Source organism: Pelodiscus sinensis, chromosome 9 (assembly GCF_052426305.1).
Source record: "Pelodiscus sinensis isolate ZL-2025 chromosome 9, ASM5242630v1, whole genome shotgun sequence".
Classification (NCBI taxonomy): Eukaryota; Metazoa; Chordata; order Testudines; family Trionychidae; genus Pelodiscus; species Pelodiscus sinensis.
This window is the reverse complement of record NC_143060.1, coordinates 63,897,426-63,913,333: the sequence shown is the minus strand read 5'-3', so window position 1 is coordinate 63,913,333 and position 15,908 is coordinate 63,897,426. Positions and strand designations below refer to the sequence as shown.

The following is a 15,908-nucleotide window of genomic DNA, read 5'->3' as shown; positions in this document are numbered from 1 at the left end:
CTTCGCATTTAAGGGTTTGTGGTGTTGGTTCCACTCTACAGAGGCCAGGAGAGATTAACTGACTAGTCAAAGATCACCCAGTAAGTGGGTGGGAAACAGAACACGGATCTTCTGACTTTCAGCCCAGTGCCCTGGGCCAAGCTGCCTGGCAGGTTGCAGATGCAGTGGGGGAAGAGCATGAGTTGACTCTGATCAGGGTGATGTTGCTGACAGAGCCCATTGAGTACAGTGGATTGACTGGTTGTGAGAAGCTGATTGGAGGTAGGGAAGGTGATCGCCAGCCCTGGATCTGCTTGTATCATCTCAGTACCATGGGGGCAACGTGTGTCTTGCAAGCACTCCTTGTGGCATCCAAGAGCAGCCTGAATTCACTAACTGTGCCCAGGAAACTTGCATCAAAATGCCCTCCTGTTGAGGAGCTTTTCATGCCAAAGTCACGCAGGAGTTTGTCCTATTGCGGTGTCACCCTCTGAATGGTGCAAGTGGGAAGGGCCACTCGCTCTCCATCTATAACCAGTACTTCCCTAGGCATCCTCGCCTCCAGAAGTATCCTGTTTTCCCTGACACTCGCTCAAGGACCAGGCTGCCTCCTGCAGGCTCCAGGGATCCATTCCTGGGTCAGGAAGACAGCCGGTAAAGCTGATATGTAGCTTAGGTGGAGGGAGTCTTTACTGGAGTCTGGTAGGGCTCATGGCATCAGTTGAGAGGGGCCTGTGGGGATGCAGATAGCGCAGAGAATCTGTGTGATCCCACAAGCCTCAGGCTGTCATTGTTCCTGTTCAAGCCACAGCCTCTTTAGGAGACTCAGCTGGGAATGACTTGCTGACCTGGGCTTTCCCCTGTCTTGTTCCCACAGTTGGCTTACTCTACCCCTACCCTGCGGACTGCAGCCAGACCCAGCAAAACGGGAACGCTGCCAGCGGCATGTACACCATCTACCTGAATGGGGATGCTGGCAGGCCCCTGCAGGTGTTCTGCGACATGGCCACCGATGGAGGCGGTTGGATAGTGAGTCTTGTGGGGGCCTTTGCCCAGCTGTCTCTTAAAAACCACAAACCACCCAGTCACGTGACTCGGAGGCTACGCTGGCAGCCCTGGAGACTGAAATGGGTTTATGGCCAGCACAGGCAGCAGCGTCGGCAGAATCTCTCCTCGTGCTCGGCAGCGCCACGCAGTGTTTCTCACTCTGGCCCGGGAGATTCCACTCTAGGGACAAGGGGCTGTTGCTTTTATGTCCAGGCTGTCCTTGCATTCTGCAGAGGATGCCAGTTGGGTGGTGTCACGGGGTGCTCTACTCACTGCCGGTGGCACCTCCTCCTGGCTGTTCTGGGGCCTAGCTCTCTTCCAGCCCCAACTCCTCCTTTTGTGGTCTCTCGCTGCATCTGCAGCCCCTCTCTCGCTGGGAGCTGCAGCTTTGTCTTCGTGACTCAGACCTCCGGCCAGCTCATGATGTGGTTTCCCCTTCTGCACTATGGAGTCTCACTAGACCCACTGTCCAGGCACTGCCACTCTCTGTGGCAGGTAGGGGAACCCGGGGCTGCCCACTGCTTCAGGTTCCAGCCCAGGGTCCCTGCAATGTAGCCAAGATCTGTTCAGTGTTCAAGCTTGCAGCTTTCTCCCTGGTCTGCTTCCTACTCTGCCTCCCACGGGCTTCCTCGCAGAAGCCATTTCTGTTGCCAGCTTCCTGGCGTTGTACTAGCCCAGCCCCCTTACTGCTCAGCTGAGCTCCGTCTTCCAATCAGGAGTTATTTCTCAAGCGTAATCGCTCGTACAGCCTGTCCCACTATTGGTCCCTTTCTCAGTTCCTGGGCGCTTTTGGGACTGATGGGAGATGAACGCCAATCACAGGTGTGGTGGTTGGGGACTGGGTAGTTCATTGAGATGCAAAGCATTTCATTGGCTGGTCCCTTATTCCAATCAGGCCGTGGCATTAGTGACTGAATGTCATTACCACCTGATAACTGCATAGTGTGAAATGAACATACAGTCTTGAGTCCAGTTCCTAGTGGACTGCTGGCCACAACATAGAAACCATGACCTATGGGTATTGTACAGCTGGGCAGGAGTATAAAACTGTAATTCCTGTTGTCTCTCTCTCTGGAGTGACCCCAGCCTCCACCAGAGGAACATTATCTTCATCTCTCTCTTTTTTTTAAACATTTTTATTTTAGTGAAGGCTGAATGATGGTAACAATTTCCCATGACTGTTTGTTCCCGTTAAAGAGAGTTCCCATTGGTTCTCTTGTATATCTAATTCCAGTTTACGTAGGTGTTCATACCCTAGTAGGGAGGGTTTTCTCCTCACTGTCCACAAACAGGAGTGAGATTTGATGTAACTGAGGGCAAACAATTGTGGAAAGCAAATTTTGAATTCCCAGACACAAGAGCTTGTGTGCTTCTCTAGGCAGGGAACATTACAATAAAGCGTGTGTCATCACCTGGCCAATCGCAGCTTGAATTATGAGCACTCCCTTTTATTGGACAGAGCTGAATTGTGGATACATGGGAGGAAATTGCAAGCTGCTGGATGCATATTCCACGCGGAGAAAATGAAGATGATTTACCTAATTGTTCATGACTCACTCGGCAGGGCTTGTTTTGCAGGTGTTTCAGAGGCGGAACACCGGACAGCTAGATTTCTACAAGCGCTGGAGGAATTATGTCGAAGGCTTTGGAGACCCCCTGGAGGAATTCTGGCTTGGTATTGTATCTGCATGTGAAGGGTGAACCGCTAATGATAGGCTTGGTAGAGGCTGGCCAGCATGTTGATGCTTATCTCAAATACACAATCCTCTCAGATCTGCAGTCAGGTTGGAAACAGCCCTGGGCATGTCTCTTTCGGCTCTTGCTTGTAAGTGCAAAGGCAAATGAAACAAATCCAGTGTCTGCTGAAGTCCAGGGGAGTCTGATCACTAACTTCATTAGGCTTTCACTCAGAGTGAACCAAAATTTTCCATCCCTCAGAAAAGGTCCATTCAGGGGTTGTGTGATCCTGTACCAGGAGAGGAGTTACAAGATACCAGCGCCCCGATTTAAAGGAGAATGTGGCATACACTCCAATGTGAAGAATAGGAACAAAAAGGATTATGTTTGGCAAGTCCATTTTCTGTGTCTCCTTTCCTGCAATTTGAGCTGACTGCTTAGATTGGTGAATTCTGGTCCCAGACACAACAGTGGCTGGAGTCTTTAGTGGCGCTCAGAGAATATTTCTTCACAGTCTGGATTACTCCTCTTGCTCCAGCATTGACAGTAGACTCCTATATTTCTGATGTGTCCCCCTGTTGCCATGAAGCCGAGTATTATGGTGCAAACTCCTCCTTATTGGTACGATGTAACTTTAGGATCAAGTAGGGGGAGAATGCAGGATGAGGAAGCGCAAACCACTGATATAACCCCAAATGTGGCAGGAAGAAACCTTGGAACAGAAAAAGTGAATCAGTTTTGACACTTGTTTTCCCTCCATAGAATAATTACTTTGGCTGCTTCTCCCAGGTCTTGACAAGCTGCACAACCTCACTAGTAGCACTCCCGTTCGGTATGAGATCCGGGTGGATTTGCGGACTTCCAATGACTCCGCCTACGCCGTCTATGACTCCTTCCACGTGGCTTCGAGCAGGGATAAGTACAAGCTTTCGGTGGGGAATTACCGTGGCACTGCCGGTGAGAAACGCTTTGTGTCCTCGCTGCTTCTGTCGCACGAAATTGACGCAAGCATTGGGATTAGGGACACTTGCTTTCCCATTAGCACAGGGGCTGGAGTACACTGGTGTACATTAGAAGTCCCGTAAGCCAGCTTGCTTCCTGGTGGGTCTCTAAGGAGAGACATATCCATTGGTATTTCTGGCTGGGCCTGGGGGAGCAGGCTTGGCAGGCCGTCCCCTGGAAAGGAGGTGGGGAGGGGGCAGGGGGGCTTGGTGTGGCTCAGCTGTCACTGGATGAAGAGTTAGAGAAGAGGGAGGAGGCCCATGGAACTGTCCCAAGACTGGATCAGGTGGAGCAGGCCACCCACTGAAGATGCCAAAATAGGGAGCGGTTCCTGCAGATGAGGCTGTGAAGACACTGGAGGGCTGTTGGGCATTTCCAATGAAGGGAGACAACATTGGGGCTGGGGGGAAGGAGGAGGGTTGTGTGGTGAAGAACTGGACTGGAATTCAGACTCCTGGGGGGTTCACTCAGAATTATTTCCAGTCCTTTGTCATCTGCACTCCAGGTATTCCCTGCTACCTGTGCCCTTGACTTCCAAGTCTCTGACTACCGCCTACCGCTCCATCCCTTCCAGACTTCTGGGGATCTCCTGTTCCCTACACCCTCTTAGCCTCCCCTCCAGCAGTGCGATGTGGCAGCCCCAGGTCGCTGTGCCTCACATTTCCTTCTCGCCACTTGTAGGGGATGCACTGACGTACCACAATGGCTGGAAATTCACCACCTGGGACAGGGACAATGATGTGGCTCTCAGCAACTGCGCAAGGTCGCACCATGGCGCCTGGTGGTACAAAAACTGTCACTTAGCTAACCTCAATGGCAAATACGGAGAAAACAAACACAGTGAGGTGGGTGCCAGGGTTCTGCTATCTGTGGACTGCTTCTCCCCAGCGTCAGGGACACAGGTGATGCTGTACAGCACAGAGCGTGGCTGCGTCAGGAAGGGCTGCCCAGACGCATCCCGTGGTTATAGATCAGGCATACTTCTTCCCTTTAAAAAGGGCGCGTTGGAACCAATCCACGGCATCCCAGTAACTTCACAGTCATTACTATGGTCCCCACCATGGGCACCTGTAACTTCAGTGTGACTGCAGGGGGTGGGACTTCCAGCACTCCAGTCAAATAGCACAGAGCCGACGCGTGGCCGGCTGTTGAAACTAATCCCCAGTGTAGGGCCTATGAGACCGGCACACACACACTCAGAGTGATTCCAGTTTCATCCTTTGAAACACAGCTGCGGACACACTGATCACAGAACTGAGCATTGAATTTAGTGGTGCTGTGAGGTGCTGGATTGACAGCAGCGGGCAAGCGGAGTCCTCTGTTGATCCACAGAGCCAGGGCAGCATGGGTAGCAGAACCTCTCTCATGTGATCTGGATTTGAACCCTAGTCTGTAGAGGCAAAAAGCTGGGGCATCACCTCAGGCATGTTGCTTCAGCTCTCTGTGCCTCTGCTGAGCCACCAGGAGAAGAGAGGCTGCTACCTGCCTGCCTTTGTGAAGCACTGCAGCTCTCCATTGGAAAAGTGCTGTCTGATGCTCAGTGCAGTGCCCGCCTATCAGCTGCCGCTGCTGCCCCATGTTCTACACTGGCTGCTCATTGGTTTCTGGATAGGATGCGGGCTTTCACTTATCAAGCTGCATAGAGCGCGGGACTTTGCAATTTGAGGGTATGTCTGCACTGAAGCAGTGGGGACAGTGTGGCATGGGCAGTGGCTTGGGCTGGGCACCTGAAATTGGACCCTGAGGGTCAGGTGGGCTGCCTCCGCTTCCATGGCTGCTGAGGAACCACCCTGCGCTTTGTGCCATGCTGCCTTAGCTGCAAATGAGCAGGAATGTTTGAACGGGATCCTCCTCATTTTTCAAGGTGGAGGGTTGGCAGGACAATACTCTCTGCAAGGGGAACCTCAGCACAGAAATGGGCTCCCCCCTCAGGCACCTGTCTGACATCGTCCCCGGCTGAGGGTGTCAGCGCATTACACAAAATGCATCTATGTCGGGGGTGTGTGTGTGTGTGTGAGAGAGAGAGAGAGAGCGCGCGATGCGATGCGATGCTTGTTAGGGGGCTCAGTCCTGTTGGGTGCCCAGCTGTGTGTGCATTAACTTCTGTCCAGAGAGCGGAAGGGACTCTTACTACTTACGATAGAAATCCAAATAAATAACCCTCCCAATATCTGAGTTATGTACTGTACTATCCCACTCTCCTACCCATGGCTTGTGTGCTTAATGATGGGAGTTCCTTGTTCTCTTTCCAGGGGGTCAACTGGGCACCGTGGAAAGGCCATTTGTTCTCCATCCCTTACACTGAAATGAAGATCCGTCCTCAATCATACAGCAGCGAACCGATCCTGGGGAGGAAAAAGAGGTCTCCGGCAGGGAAGAGGAAGAAGATCAGGGCCTAAAATGGCCTTAAAGCAGGGCCAAGCCTGCCAACACCCGACAAAGGAATTCTATTGTTTTGTAACAAAGTGGACCGCTTGTTCCAATACTTGTGTAGCTAATGCCCAGCCTGCTTCAGTCCCTGCTCAGAGCCCAGGCTGGGTTGACAGCCCACCCCGCTTCAGCATTTGGAGGCTATCGACAAAAATCACCAGTCTGGGAGCAGCCGCAGACTGATGGGGAATATTAGTGTTTATAGCTATTCCTGATTGGCTGCCCTTGACAAGGACTTGACTGGTCCAGTGCAGACAGGTGACCTATTTTTCCTGACTATTACAAACCTGACAAGCAAGCTTTAACTCAGGCTGCTGCTTGCCACCATCCAAGCTGCTTATCACCATATATGCAAATGCCCTTCACTGCAAGTTATTGCTACTAGCTACAACTATAACCTCTCATGCCTTGGGGCATTCTCAAGGTAAAATGCAGCAAGTTAAAATACAACCCTTATCTATGTTGGAAATAACCCTGTGGGTTTATATTTGTGGAAGTCTAGTTTACTTCTATTTCTGCTGCTTCACCCCGTCCCCCAGTTTCTGGCATGGCTGACGAAAAAAGACCATTGCATTTCATCAATAATCAGCCTCTAGCCACTTTCTCTTTCAGACCCTCATGCGCTAGCATGTGTCATGGTGTTGGGGTTGCATACACTCTGAGGCAAGATTAGGTTTTCACACGCTTCTTTTGGAATTTTAAAACAACATGGGATCGTTTCACCTAGTTTTAGGCTTTTGTATAAGCTGCTTTTTATAAAAACATACATTTTCTCTCTAAATTAAAGCTGTCACTTTAAAGCCCCTGATTTGAGGTCCCCCGAATTCAGGTTTATTTTTAACTCCTCTCTGAGCTGCTCTATAATTCTCTTTGTTTACAGATTCTCTAGTTGGTTGGAAAGGGAGATGAGGAATATGTACCAATAGATTTGTTGGCGGAGGGCAGCAACATTAGAATAGCTGAGAGCACCCGTGTTCTGACAAGGCTTCTAGTCACCTTGGACAACTCATTTAATCCCTCTGCGTCCTTATCTACAAGATGGGAAGAATAATAGTCACCTGATATAGGTCTGTAGTGTCAACCTGGCCTAATTGCCTCACTCTTTTTTGGCATCCTTTTTATCAGTACAGAAATAATCACAGTGGGACATTTGAATGGTCATCGTTAGGCTCCAGAATTAACACACCAACATGGCCAAGGTCATGCTATTCTTTGGCCTGTTATTTCCAGCAGTCTGCAGACTCAGACAGGCAGCCTGCAAGGGTGTACAGCCAGTTCACATGGCAAAGGTTTTCTTTACAGCCTTAAGGGTGAGACATCACTTGCCTGTGAAGAAAGCTCAGACCCTGCAGCCAAGAGGGGAACGCACCAGCTCACCAGACTGTGAGCCAGTCACATTCAGTCACTACGCCAAACGGCTAATCAGTTGTGCCAGTGAGAACATGAGCATCCTGTGTGTCCTTGTCTCTTGAATTGAAATGGACCTTAAATAGCAAGTATGCCTGGGAATCCACTCATTCACAGAACACATGGGGGCCTTCACAATTACCAATAAAGACACTTCCAAAGCAAAATCTTGCCCTAGTGGGAGCCTTTCACGCCTGCTTTGCTCTGGTGTAAAAGAGAGCACAAGGGAGCTGATTCTTATTTACACTACGGCCCCTTTACGCTGCTTAGACCCTGATATACCCCCATTTTCAGGTCCCCTTCCCATCCCCAGCTTTACAGAAATAATTCTGCCCTGCCCCACACCTCCCAGCCTGGGAAGTGGGAGAGGCAACCCTATGGCAGTCCCACACCCAGTCTGGCATGGGGGTGAGGAACCCTGGGGTCTACAGGAACTACGAAGCTGAGGCTGGGGGCCAGAACTGGTGGGAGGCACAACCAATGTGGGGATGGGATTGATTTGGGGCAGAATTAACTGCTGGGCAGCAGGGCGTGGGGGTGAGAGCCCCTGCAACAGGGAACAAACTCACCTCAGTGAATCTGGGCAATGTTAATTTTTTCATACCCAGGGGATGGGCGGGGGGGGGGGGGGGGGGAGAGTTCAAACATCAAAAGCCTGGCCAAAGCCACAGTATTATCAAAATAAACCTAGAATTTCTGGAAAGGCCTGAGTCGTGATTTTTAAACCGTTCAGGTTGATCTGGGCCCTGGGTGTCTGCTCCCTGAAGAGAGAGGAGCACTGGTTTAAGGTATGTTCCACCACTGTTAAGGTACATCTACACTGTGACAAAACCCCAGCACCGAGTCCCAGGGCCTGCGTCTGCTGATTCAGGTGCACGGGTAAAACGTGCAGTGTAGACGTTCTGCCTGGAGCCTGGACTTTGAGGCCTTCTGTCTCCTCCCCACCCACCCCAAATCTCAGGTCCCTGACTCCAGCCTGAGCCTCAAAGGCCTACGCTGCAATTTCATAGCCTCACAGTCTGGGCCGGGCCCCAGCCAGAGGACTTCTATCACAGTGTAAACACACCCTTGGGGTCTGTTTGAGGGTCATTTCAACAGCTTCCGGAGGCATGTGGTGAATTCTCTGGGAGTGTTTAAATCGTGCCTGGATGCCTCTCTGGTGCTCCGGCTCTTCCAGAAGACCTTGCTACAGACCTGCCTTTTGTGGAAGGGAGGCAGCAATGGCCAGAAAAAGGCGTCTTTCCGTTCAAAGAGCCCTTTCCCCACTAAGGCTGCATCCTCCAGCGCTAGCCCCAGACAGGTGCATTTTCCCCCACAGGGTCTCACATTGTAACTGTGGTAGAGATTCCCCTTCCTCCCCCTCAGTGATAGTAGTGAAGATTCCCCCTCTTCACCAGCCTTTGGTGGGCTCTCCATGGGGCCTGTGACCCCATGTGAAGGCCTAGGCCGCTACAGATGACCCCTGGAAATAAGAAACCCTGCTAGTCTAATTTCTCAGCTGTTGCTTTTAGCATCTGGGCCGTTCCAGATCAGCTGCTTTCTGTACCACAGACTGCTTTCCCCCAGACCTTTCGCAAGCGCTTTCAAAATGACTCTCTGGGCACGTCCGTCTTGCTCTCCTACCACTCCGATAAGGTTTTGTTGCCAGGGAAACATGCTGTTTGCCTTTCAGGTGTGTATGGAGCCAGGCGCCGCAATTATCATAGACCACACTGGGGGAAACTCAGCAAAGCCACCAGCTTCAGCTAGCCTCCAGACTGAGGGTCAGCATGAAAGTCGGAGGGAAGGCAGCGTGTGTGTGTGTGTGTGGGGGGGGGGGAAGATCAGGGGAGGAAAGCCCTTTAGACATGTGAAGGGAGCTACCCCAGTCCCTGCTCTCAGTGTACGAGGCTGGAGCTGGCAATGAACAGCCCACAGGGTGATATAATTCCCTCCTCTCCTTCAAACGAGCAGCTTTCAGGAGTTGGCCAAGCTGGGTCACCCCAAGAGCTGTTGGGGGCCTTAGTCCGGGGCCTGCTCCTCCCAGGCAGCATGAGTGAGATCTGAGGGGCCAGTCTCTCGTGCACAGCAGGGCTGCTGTACTTTCAGGGACCTTTGCCAGTCTGCCCCACCACAGGTGCAGCCCTGGGCGAGGACTGACTGCCCCAAGTGGGCCAGGTGGCTTGTTCTGAGGGAAATTCCTGCCAGCGCTGCAGGGGCAAGGCTGTTACAGAGACTCCTGGCTAAAGAGAGTGTCTGCCAGGGGCTATTGCTGAAAAAGGGCTCCCCAGGATTGCCCCCGTCCTCTCCCAAGGGTCAGCCAGAGAGACAGCCCCTGCAGAAGGGTCACTTCTAAGTGGAGTTTTGTGGCCACTGCTGGCTGCTCTCAGGACTTTGGGCCCTCTTCTTCCTCCCCGGCTCACAGCTCTCCCACTGCGCCTCCCAGCACAGGCCACGGGGGGAGAAATCAGCAGAACGGCCGCAGCTCCTCACTACGGGACAAGGTCAGAGCAGATCTTCATACCGGCGCTGCAGGGGCTCTATTGCTACAGGAACGGCTTAAAGGGCTCCCTGTGGCTCTGGGGCCATAGGGCTGGAGGCTGTCAGGCTGCCCAGCTGCTGTAAATCAGCACAGCTCCATTGGCTTCAATGCTGATTGGTACCAGCTGAGGGTGTAGGCCTCAGCCTGCCACTTCCCCCAGTGAGCAGCCTGGTGCTTCTGAGTCAAACAGCTCCCTTAGCGTGCTGAGGGCTGGGCTCAGCAGGGCAGGCCTGGGCTAGACTGAGTTGGAGAGGCTGGAAGCCCCCAGCGTGTTACCAAACCAGGGCCACCCGCAGAATGAGAGCGAATGTCTGGAGTGCATAGGAATGTGGCGGAGGGTCTCAGGTAAGCGACACTTTCCCCTTGTGAGGGGACAACCCCACGCTGGCTTGTACGTGATGAGTTGCTCCACTAAGTCATGCAGTTAAGGGAATAGGTGCTGTACACAGTCCCTTATCCAGCCCCAGCACTTGGTGCTATAATTCCAGTTTTTGCTGGCTCTAGTGCAAAACTGAAAGGCAGCATCTAATGTAGCGAGTGGGTGCTGGGCTGTAGCAGTGGATGGTGTCACTGTGCTGGATTGAGAGACATGAATGTTTGTCAGACATATCTCTTTTCACAGAGCAAGAGGCTCAGTTGTTCTCAGTCAGCTGTGCAAATCTCAGTGGCAAAAGCCAGCCTTCAGGGAGGGCTGTTGGTGCAGGCAAATTCAATAGGAGAGGAGGGCTTTGTGTGACACTTTCTGCTGCTTTCCTAAATGGGGCCTTCCCTTCCCCTACCCCCCAAATGAGACCCATGTATTTATTGGTAGCTACGGATGGAGTTTATTTGTGCCTGATTATTTTGGGCTGCTATCTTTCCCTAGAAATGGTACACCACATGGGGTATGTCTTAGTCCCCAGGAAAAGCTTAGCCCCAGTCCCATGCATGGGAATATTTACAAATAGCCACAAGATGGCACCCTAGGTCCTCTTCATTTCTCTAGCCCATCTTGCTGTGTGGCTCAGCTGCCCAGCTCACATAGGCAGATGTTTTGCTCTGTTGCCGGGGAGTTAATGAATCAGTTCATAAAAGGGCAGGACTAGCTGTTTTGATTAGAGTCAGAGCTGGCATAAGTAAGGTTTGTGAAAGCTTCCTGGTCCTCCTATCCCTGGCTTTGCCTGTCCATCTAGATCCCAACCCACAGCTACTCCCAGCTGTTCCGTTCCAAACTCCCACCCTGCGCTGCCCATGCCTTTAGCTCCTGATGTGCCGCACGCTCTGTCATCCCAGGCCTGAGAGGCGAATCGATCTCCCAATGCACCATTTCAGAACTCGGCCTTTTTTAAGGGCTTGGTTTTTCAGAAGAGCTCAGGGCCTTATTTCCAGACATGCTCAGCACCCATAACTAAGGCATGTCTTCAAGAGCGCAGCAGCCAGTAATGCATGAGAACGTGGGACCGGCCATACTGCATCCGAGGAATAGTCCGTCTCGCCCAGAATCCTGAGTTCTGGCAGGGCTAGTCCTAATCAATTGGCGGCCCTGGGCAACTGCCCGGACAAAATGCAGGAACAAAAATTTGTCAAGCCCCGCCTGTCCCCCTTCTCCCCCCCCCCCCCCAAAAAAAAGGTCAGGGAGTAACCAAGGAAACCTGGGAGGAGGATTCAGGAGGTCTGGTTGAAATGCGGTCGCCCACCCCTGAGACCAGCTCTGGTGGCTGGGATCAGGTACTTCAGAGGGAACGAATAGAACAGAACAATTATCGAATTATCCGTCCATCCCCTGTTGTCCAGCCCAAGCTTTGGGCAGGTGGAGGTTTAGGGGCACCCAGAGCATGAGGTTGGTTCCCTGATCATCCTGGCTATCTTCCAGGAGCTTAATCTAATTCTTTTTTTTTTTTTTTAAACCCAGTCATGTGTTTTGGCATTCACGACATCCCATGTTGAAGAGTTATTTACTTATTCCCACAGTATAAGAACTAGGGGTCACCAAATTAAATTAATAGGTAGCATGCTTAAAATAAAAAGGGAAGCTTTCTTTCACGCAGCACAGAGTCAACTTGTGGAACTCCTTGCCAGAGGATGTGGTGAAGGCTAGGACTTTAACAGGGTTCAAAAAAGAGCTAGATAGCCATTGATGGACTTAATCTCCATGAGTCTATTCGCTAGGATGGATAGGAATGGTGTCCTTAGCCTGTTTATCTGGAAATGGGTGACAGGAGAGGGATCAGATGAGGATTCCTGTTCTGTTCACTCCCTCTGGGGCACTTGGCACTGGCCACTGTTGGCAGACAGGACGCTGGGCTGGATGGACCTTTGGTCTGACCCAGTCTGGCCGTTCTTATGTTCACGGCAGAGTTCTACAGGCTGACTGCGTGTTGTGTGAAGAACTTTGGTCATTTAAAACCTGCAGCCTATTGACACAAGCACCAGAGAGAGTCTAATTCACCCTTTTACATAATGTATAACATTTCCTTAGTCACTGTTTCCACACTGTTCATGGATTTATAGGCCTCTGTCACAACCTGCCCCCGTCCTCATCTGAGTCGTCTCTTTCCTAAGCTGAATAGCCTCTTGGTGTGGTGTGGTTTGTTTGTTTTTAAATCCTGTCCCACGTGGAACCTGTTCCATCTCCTGCTTTTCTCTGCACTTTTGCCAATTGTAATGTGTCCTATTTGAGCCGTGAGAATGTAATGCAGGTGTGGACGTACCACAGATTTATACAGTGGAATTATAATATTTTTCTGTTTTATTATCCATCCCTTTTCCAACAGTTCCTAACACTGTTAGCTTTTTTGACTGCCGCTGCACGTAGTTCTCTGAAAATATCTGCTCAATCCACACTGACTCCAAAATCTCTTTCCTGCATGTTAACGGTCAACTTAGACTCCATTTTGTATGTATAGTTTGGATTGTTTTCCTATGGGCATTATTTTGCATTTATAATTTCATCTGCCTTTCTGCTACTCAGTCACCCAGGTTGGTGAGATCCTTTGGTAACTCTTTGCTGTTTACAAAATTGCTCAAGATAGTTTTCTCTACCAATTTGTTGCCTCGCTGTTTGCTTCCTTTTCTATATCCCTTATGAACATGTTGGCCTGTAGTGGCTTCAGTACCGATCCTTGGGAGACTCTGCTGTTTACCTCCCTCCGCTGTAGTGTGACCAGGTGTCTGGTTTTTGACTGGAACACTCAGTTGAGTCAGGACCCTGATGGCTCCGGTCAGCATTCCCAACTGGTCCGTTAAAAGTCCAGACAGCGGTGCCGCAGGGCTAAGGCAAGTTTGTTGCTACCTGTCCTGGCACTGCACTGTGTCCTGAAGTGACCAGCATCTGGCCATGGGGCTCTGCATGCTGCTCCTACACCTTCTCCCATCTAGGAACTGGCCAATGGGAGTAGGGGGGGGGGGAGGGAAGAGAGCAGCTTATAGGTCTCAGCGGTGCAGGTTTCCTGAATCCGGACCACCCCCATGTAGGTGCTGGACTCACTGGCCCTTTCTGGGGCTCAGCACGGTGCCAGGACAGGTAGGGACTAGACTGCCTTAGCCCTGCAGCACTGCTAGCTGGGAGCTGCCTGAGGCAAGCCTGCATCCCACCCCATCCCACAGAAACCTGAACCCTGCTCCCGCATCCTTAATCCCTGGTCCCACCCCAGAACCCTCACCTCTTCTCCTCCCCTCTCTTCTTCCCCCCCCCCCAACATCCCAGCCACCTGCCTCAGCTCTGAATGCTTTATCCCTGGGCTCCGGCCCCACCCCACAGCTCTCACCCCTGCCTCAACCCATAGCCCTGCCTCTTCTCCTCCCCTGTCTTCTCCCTCCCCCCCCCCCAACATCCCAGCCACCTGCCTCAGCTCCGAATGCTTTATCCCCGGGCTCCAGCCCCACCCCACAGCTCTCACCCCTGCCTCAACCCATAGCCCTGCCTCAACTCCAAATCCTCTGGCTCCACACCCCTCCTGCACCTCAGACCCATCATCCCTGGCCCCAGCCCAGACCCCTCACCCCCTCCTATACTCCTGCCCCTTGCCTCAACCTGCGGGAAGGAGTCTCCTCCTGTACCCCAGCCCAGTGACAGCGAGTGAGGGTGGTGAAGAGCGAGCCACTGAGGGAAGAGGAATGTAGAGCAGGGAATGGGGCCTTGGGGACAGGAGTGTTTGGTTTTGTGCAATTAAAAAGTTGGCAGTGCTACTCGACTGTGAAAACTGACCACTCATTCCTTCTCTTGACCCGTTACTGATCCATGAGAGCCTTCCCTGTCCTCCAATGACGGCTTACTTTCCTTAACAGCCGTTGGGGAGGGCTTTGCAAAAATTCAAGTACACTCGGTGCCAGGGGTCTGGAACTCCTGGCCCACGGAAAAGACTCTGGCAGGCTGTGTGTGCGCGCTCATGCAGGGGTGTCTGTTACTGCGTCCCAAGCCCCGCCCCTTCCTGCCACACCCCGTTTCCTCCCCCCCCCCCCCCATACCACATTGAATGCATTGGGTGGGCGCATTCACTACGCTTCCCTGCATGCTTGTGGACAGAGTGCCATGATGGGGCAAGGGTGGGGTGATGGCAGGAAGGGGTGGGGCATGGTGGCTGGTAATGGACGGGCTCCCCCTGGCCTGGTTGGGAGTCCTGGGCTGGATTGTGCAATCGGACCAGTTGGGACTGACTTGTGGACCGTTAGTGAGACCCCCCCCTTGCTATATGCTCTGGATCACCCTTGTCCACATGCTTGTTGCCTCCCCCTCCAAGGATTTGAATAGATTGGTGAAGTGTGATTTTTATTTTTCCCTTTTCAAAAACGCTGTTGACTCTTCCCCCAACGAATGTGTCCACCTGTGCGTCTGATTTTGTACTTCACTGTAGCTTCAACCAAATTGCCTGGTATTTGAGTTAAGCTGACTGGCCTGGAGTTTCTGGGCTCACCTCTGGAGCCTTTTACAGACACTGGTGTCGTAATAACAATCCTCTGGTGCAGAGGCAGATTGAGGTGACTACACACCACAGTTAGTCGTTCTGCAGCTTCACGTGTGAGTCCCTTCACGATTCGTGGGTGAATCCCATTTGGTTATATTGACCTATTACTGTTTATCAATATGTTCCCAAACCTTCTCTAATGACCCCTAAATAAGCTGCATGTAAATAAGAGCAGAATTCTTGGGGGAAGGAAGGGGAAGCTGAGCACCTCACATACCCCCAACATGCTAACCGGTGTACAATAGAAATAGCTGTAAAGGACTAGATTAGCATAATTAAGCTTGCGGCCTAAACCAGACTGGAACCAAGATCAACTGAACCCCACCAAGAAAAATATCATGTACATCACAACTCCTGTAGAGTCGAAGCATAATTTTTTTCCACTTTTTTTTTCCTGCCAAGAGGTGTTTGTCTGCACTTGTTAACAAGGAGATACTTTACTAATCTTTAAAGTGCTCTTTTAAGAATAATGTATGTGACTGTCTGAAAAGTGGTGCCATTCCGAAAGTGGTGCCATTCCGCATTCCTCTTGACTGATGCCATCAAAGATCTATTCCAGGGCAAGCGAGATGGTGCAAAAAGATTGATTTTTTTCCCCCCCCCCCCCCCCCCCCTCTCCCTGTCCTGCCACCCAAACACATAATTGGCTGAGATCTGGAGACAGAATGACTCATGGATTTTAAAAAAGTTTTTTTATTTTTAAATTAACTTTTGCTTGAGCATGAACTGTGCAGAAAAGAAAAGAGGCCGACACTGAAATCCAGATGCTGTTCTTCCAGTGCACCCTGCATGGCAGAGGCTGTTCCTTGCAGTGCCAGAGCTAAATGTCGGAACCAGAGAAAGTGGCGCTGATATGGGTATACTGAATATCCATCAGACCCCGGAGCCTGCTGGTTAGCATG

General features: G+C 51.5%; 1 protein-coding gene and 1 long non-coding RNA gene across 10 annotated transcripts in view; both read left to right on the top strand.

The window, feature by feature from the left end:
- The window catches only part of TNN (tenascin N), a 40,972-nt gene extending 32,831 nt beyond the window's left edge, over window positions 1-8,141 (top strand). For 7 of the 8 annotated variants that reach the window (XM_075936903.2, XM_075936905.2, XM_075936901.2 and 4 more), the window contains 5 exons: window positions 857-1,008; window positions 2,605-2,701; window positions 3,493-3,660; window positions 4,387-4,550; window positions 5,958-8,140. In XM_075936903.2, coding sequence (XP_075793018.2) covers window positions 857-1,008; window positions 2,605-2,701; window positions 3,493-3,660; window positions 4,387-4,550; window positions 5,958-6,104 — 728 coding nt within the window. In that variant the 3' untranslated portion in view covers window positions 6,105-8,140. Of the gene's footprint in view, window positions 1-856; window positions 1,009-2,604; window positions 2,702-3,492; window positions 3,661-4,386; window positions 4,551-5,957 lie in introns of all 8 variants that reach the window. The other variant, XM_075936912.2, reaches the window with a different exon arrangement.
- Window positions 8,142-10,129: 1,988 nt separating this feature from the next.
- Window positions 10,130-15,908, top strand: part of LOC142830623 (uncharacterized) — a 165,582-nt gene continuing 159,803 nt past the window's right edge. Inside the window, exon 1 of one of the 2 annotated variants that reach the window (XR_016350291.1) lies at window positions 10,130-10,408. This is a non-coding gene — a long non-coding RNA (uncharacterized LOC142830623). The remainder of the gene's footprint in view (window positions 10,409-15,908) is intronic. The other variant, XR_012906051.2, reaches the window with a different exon arrangement.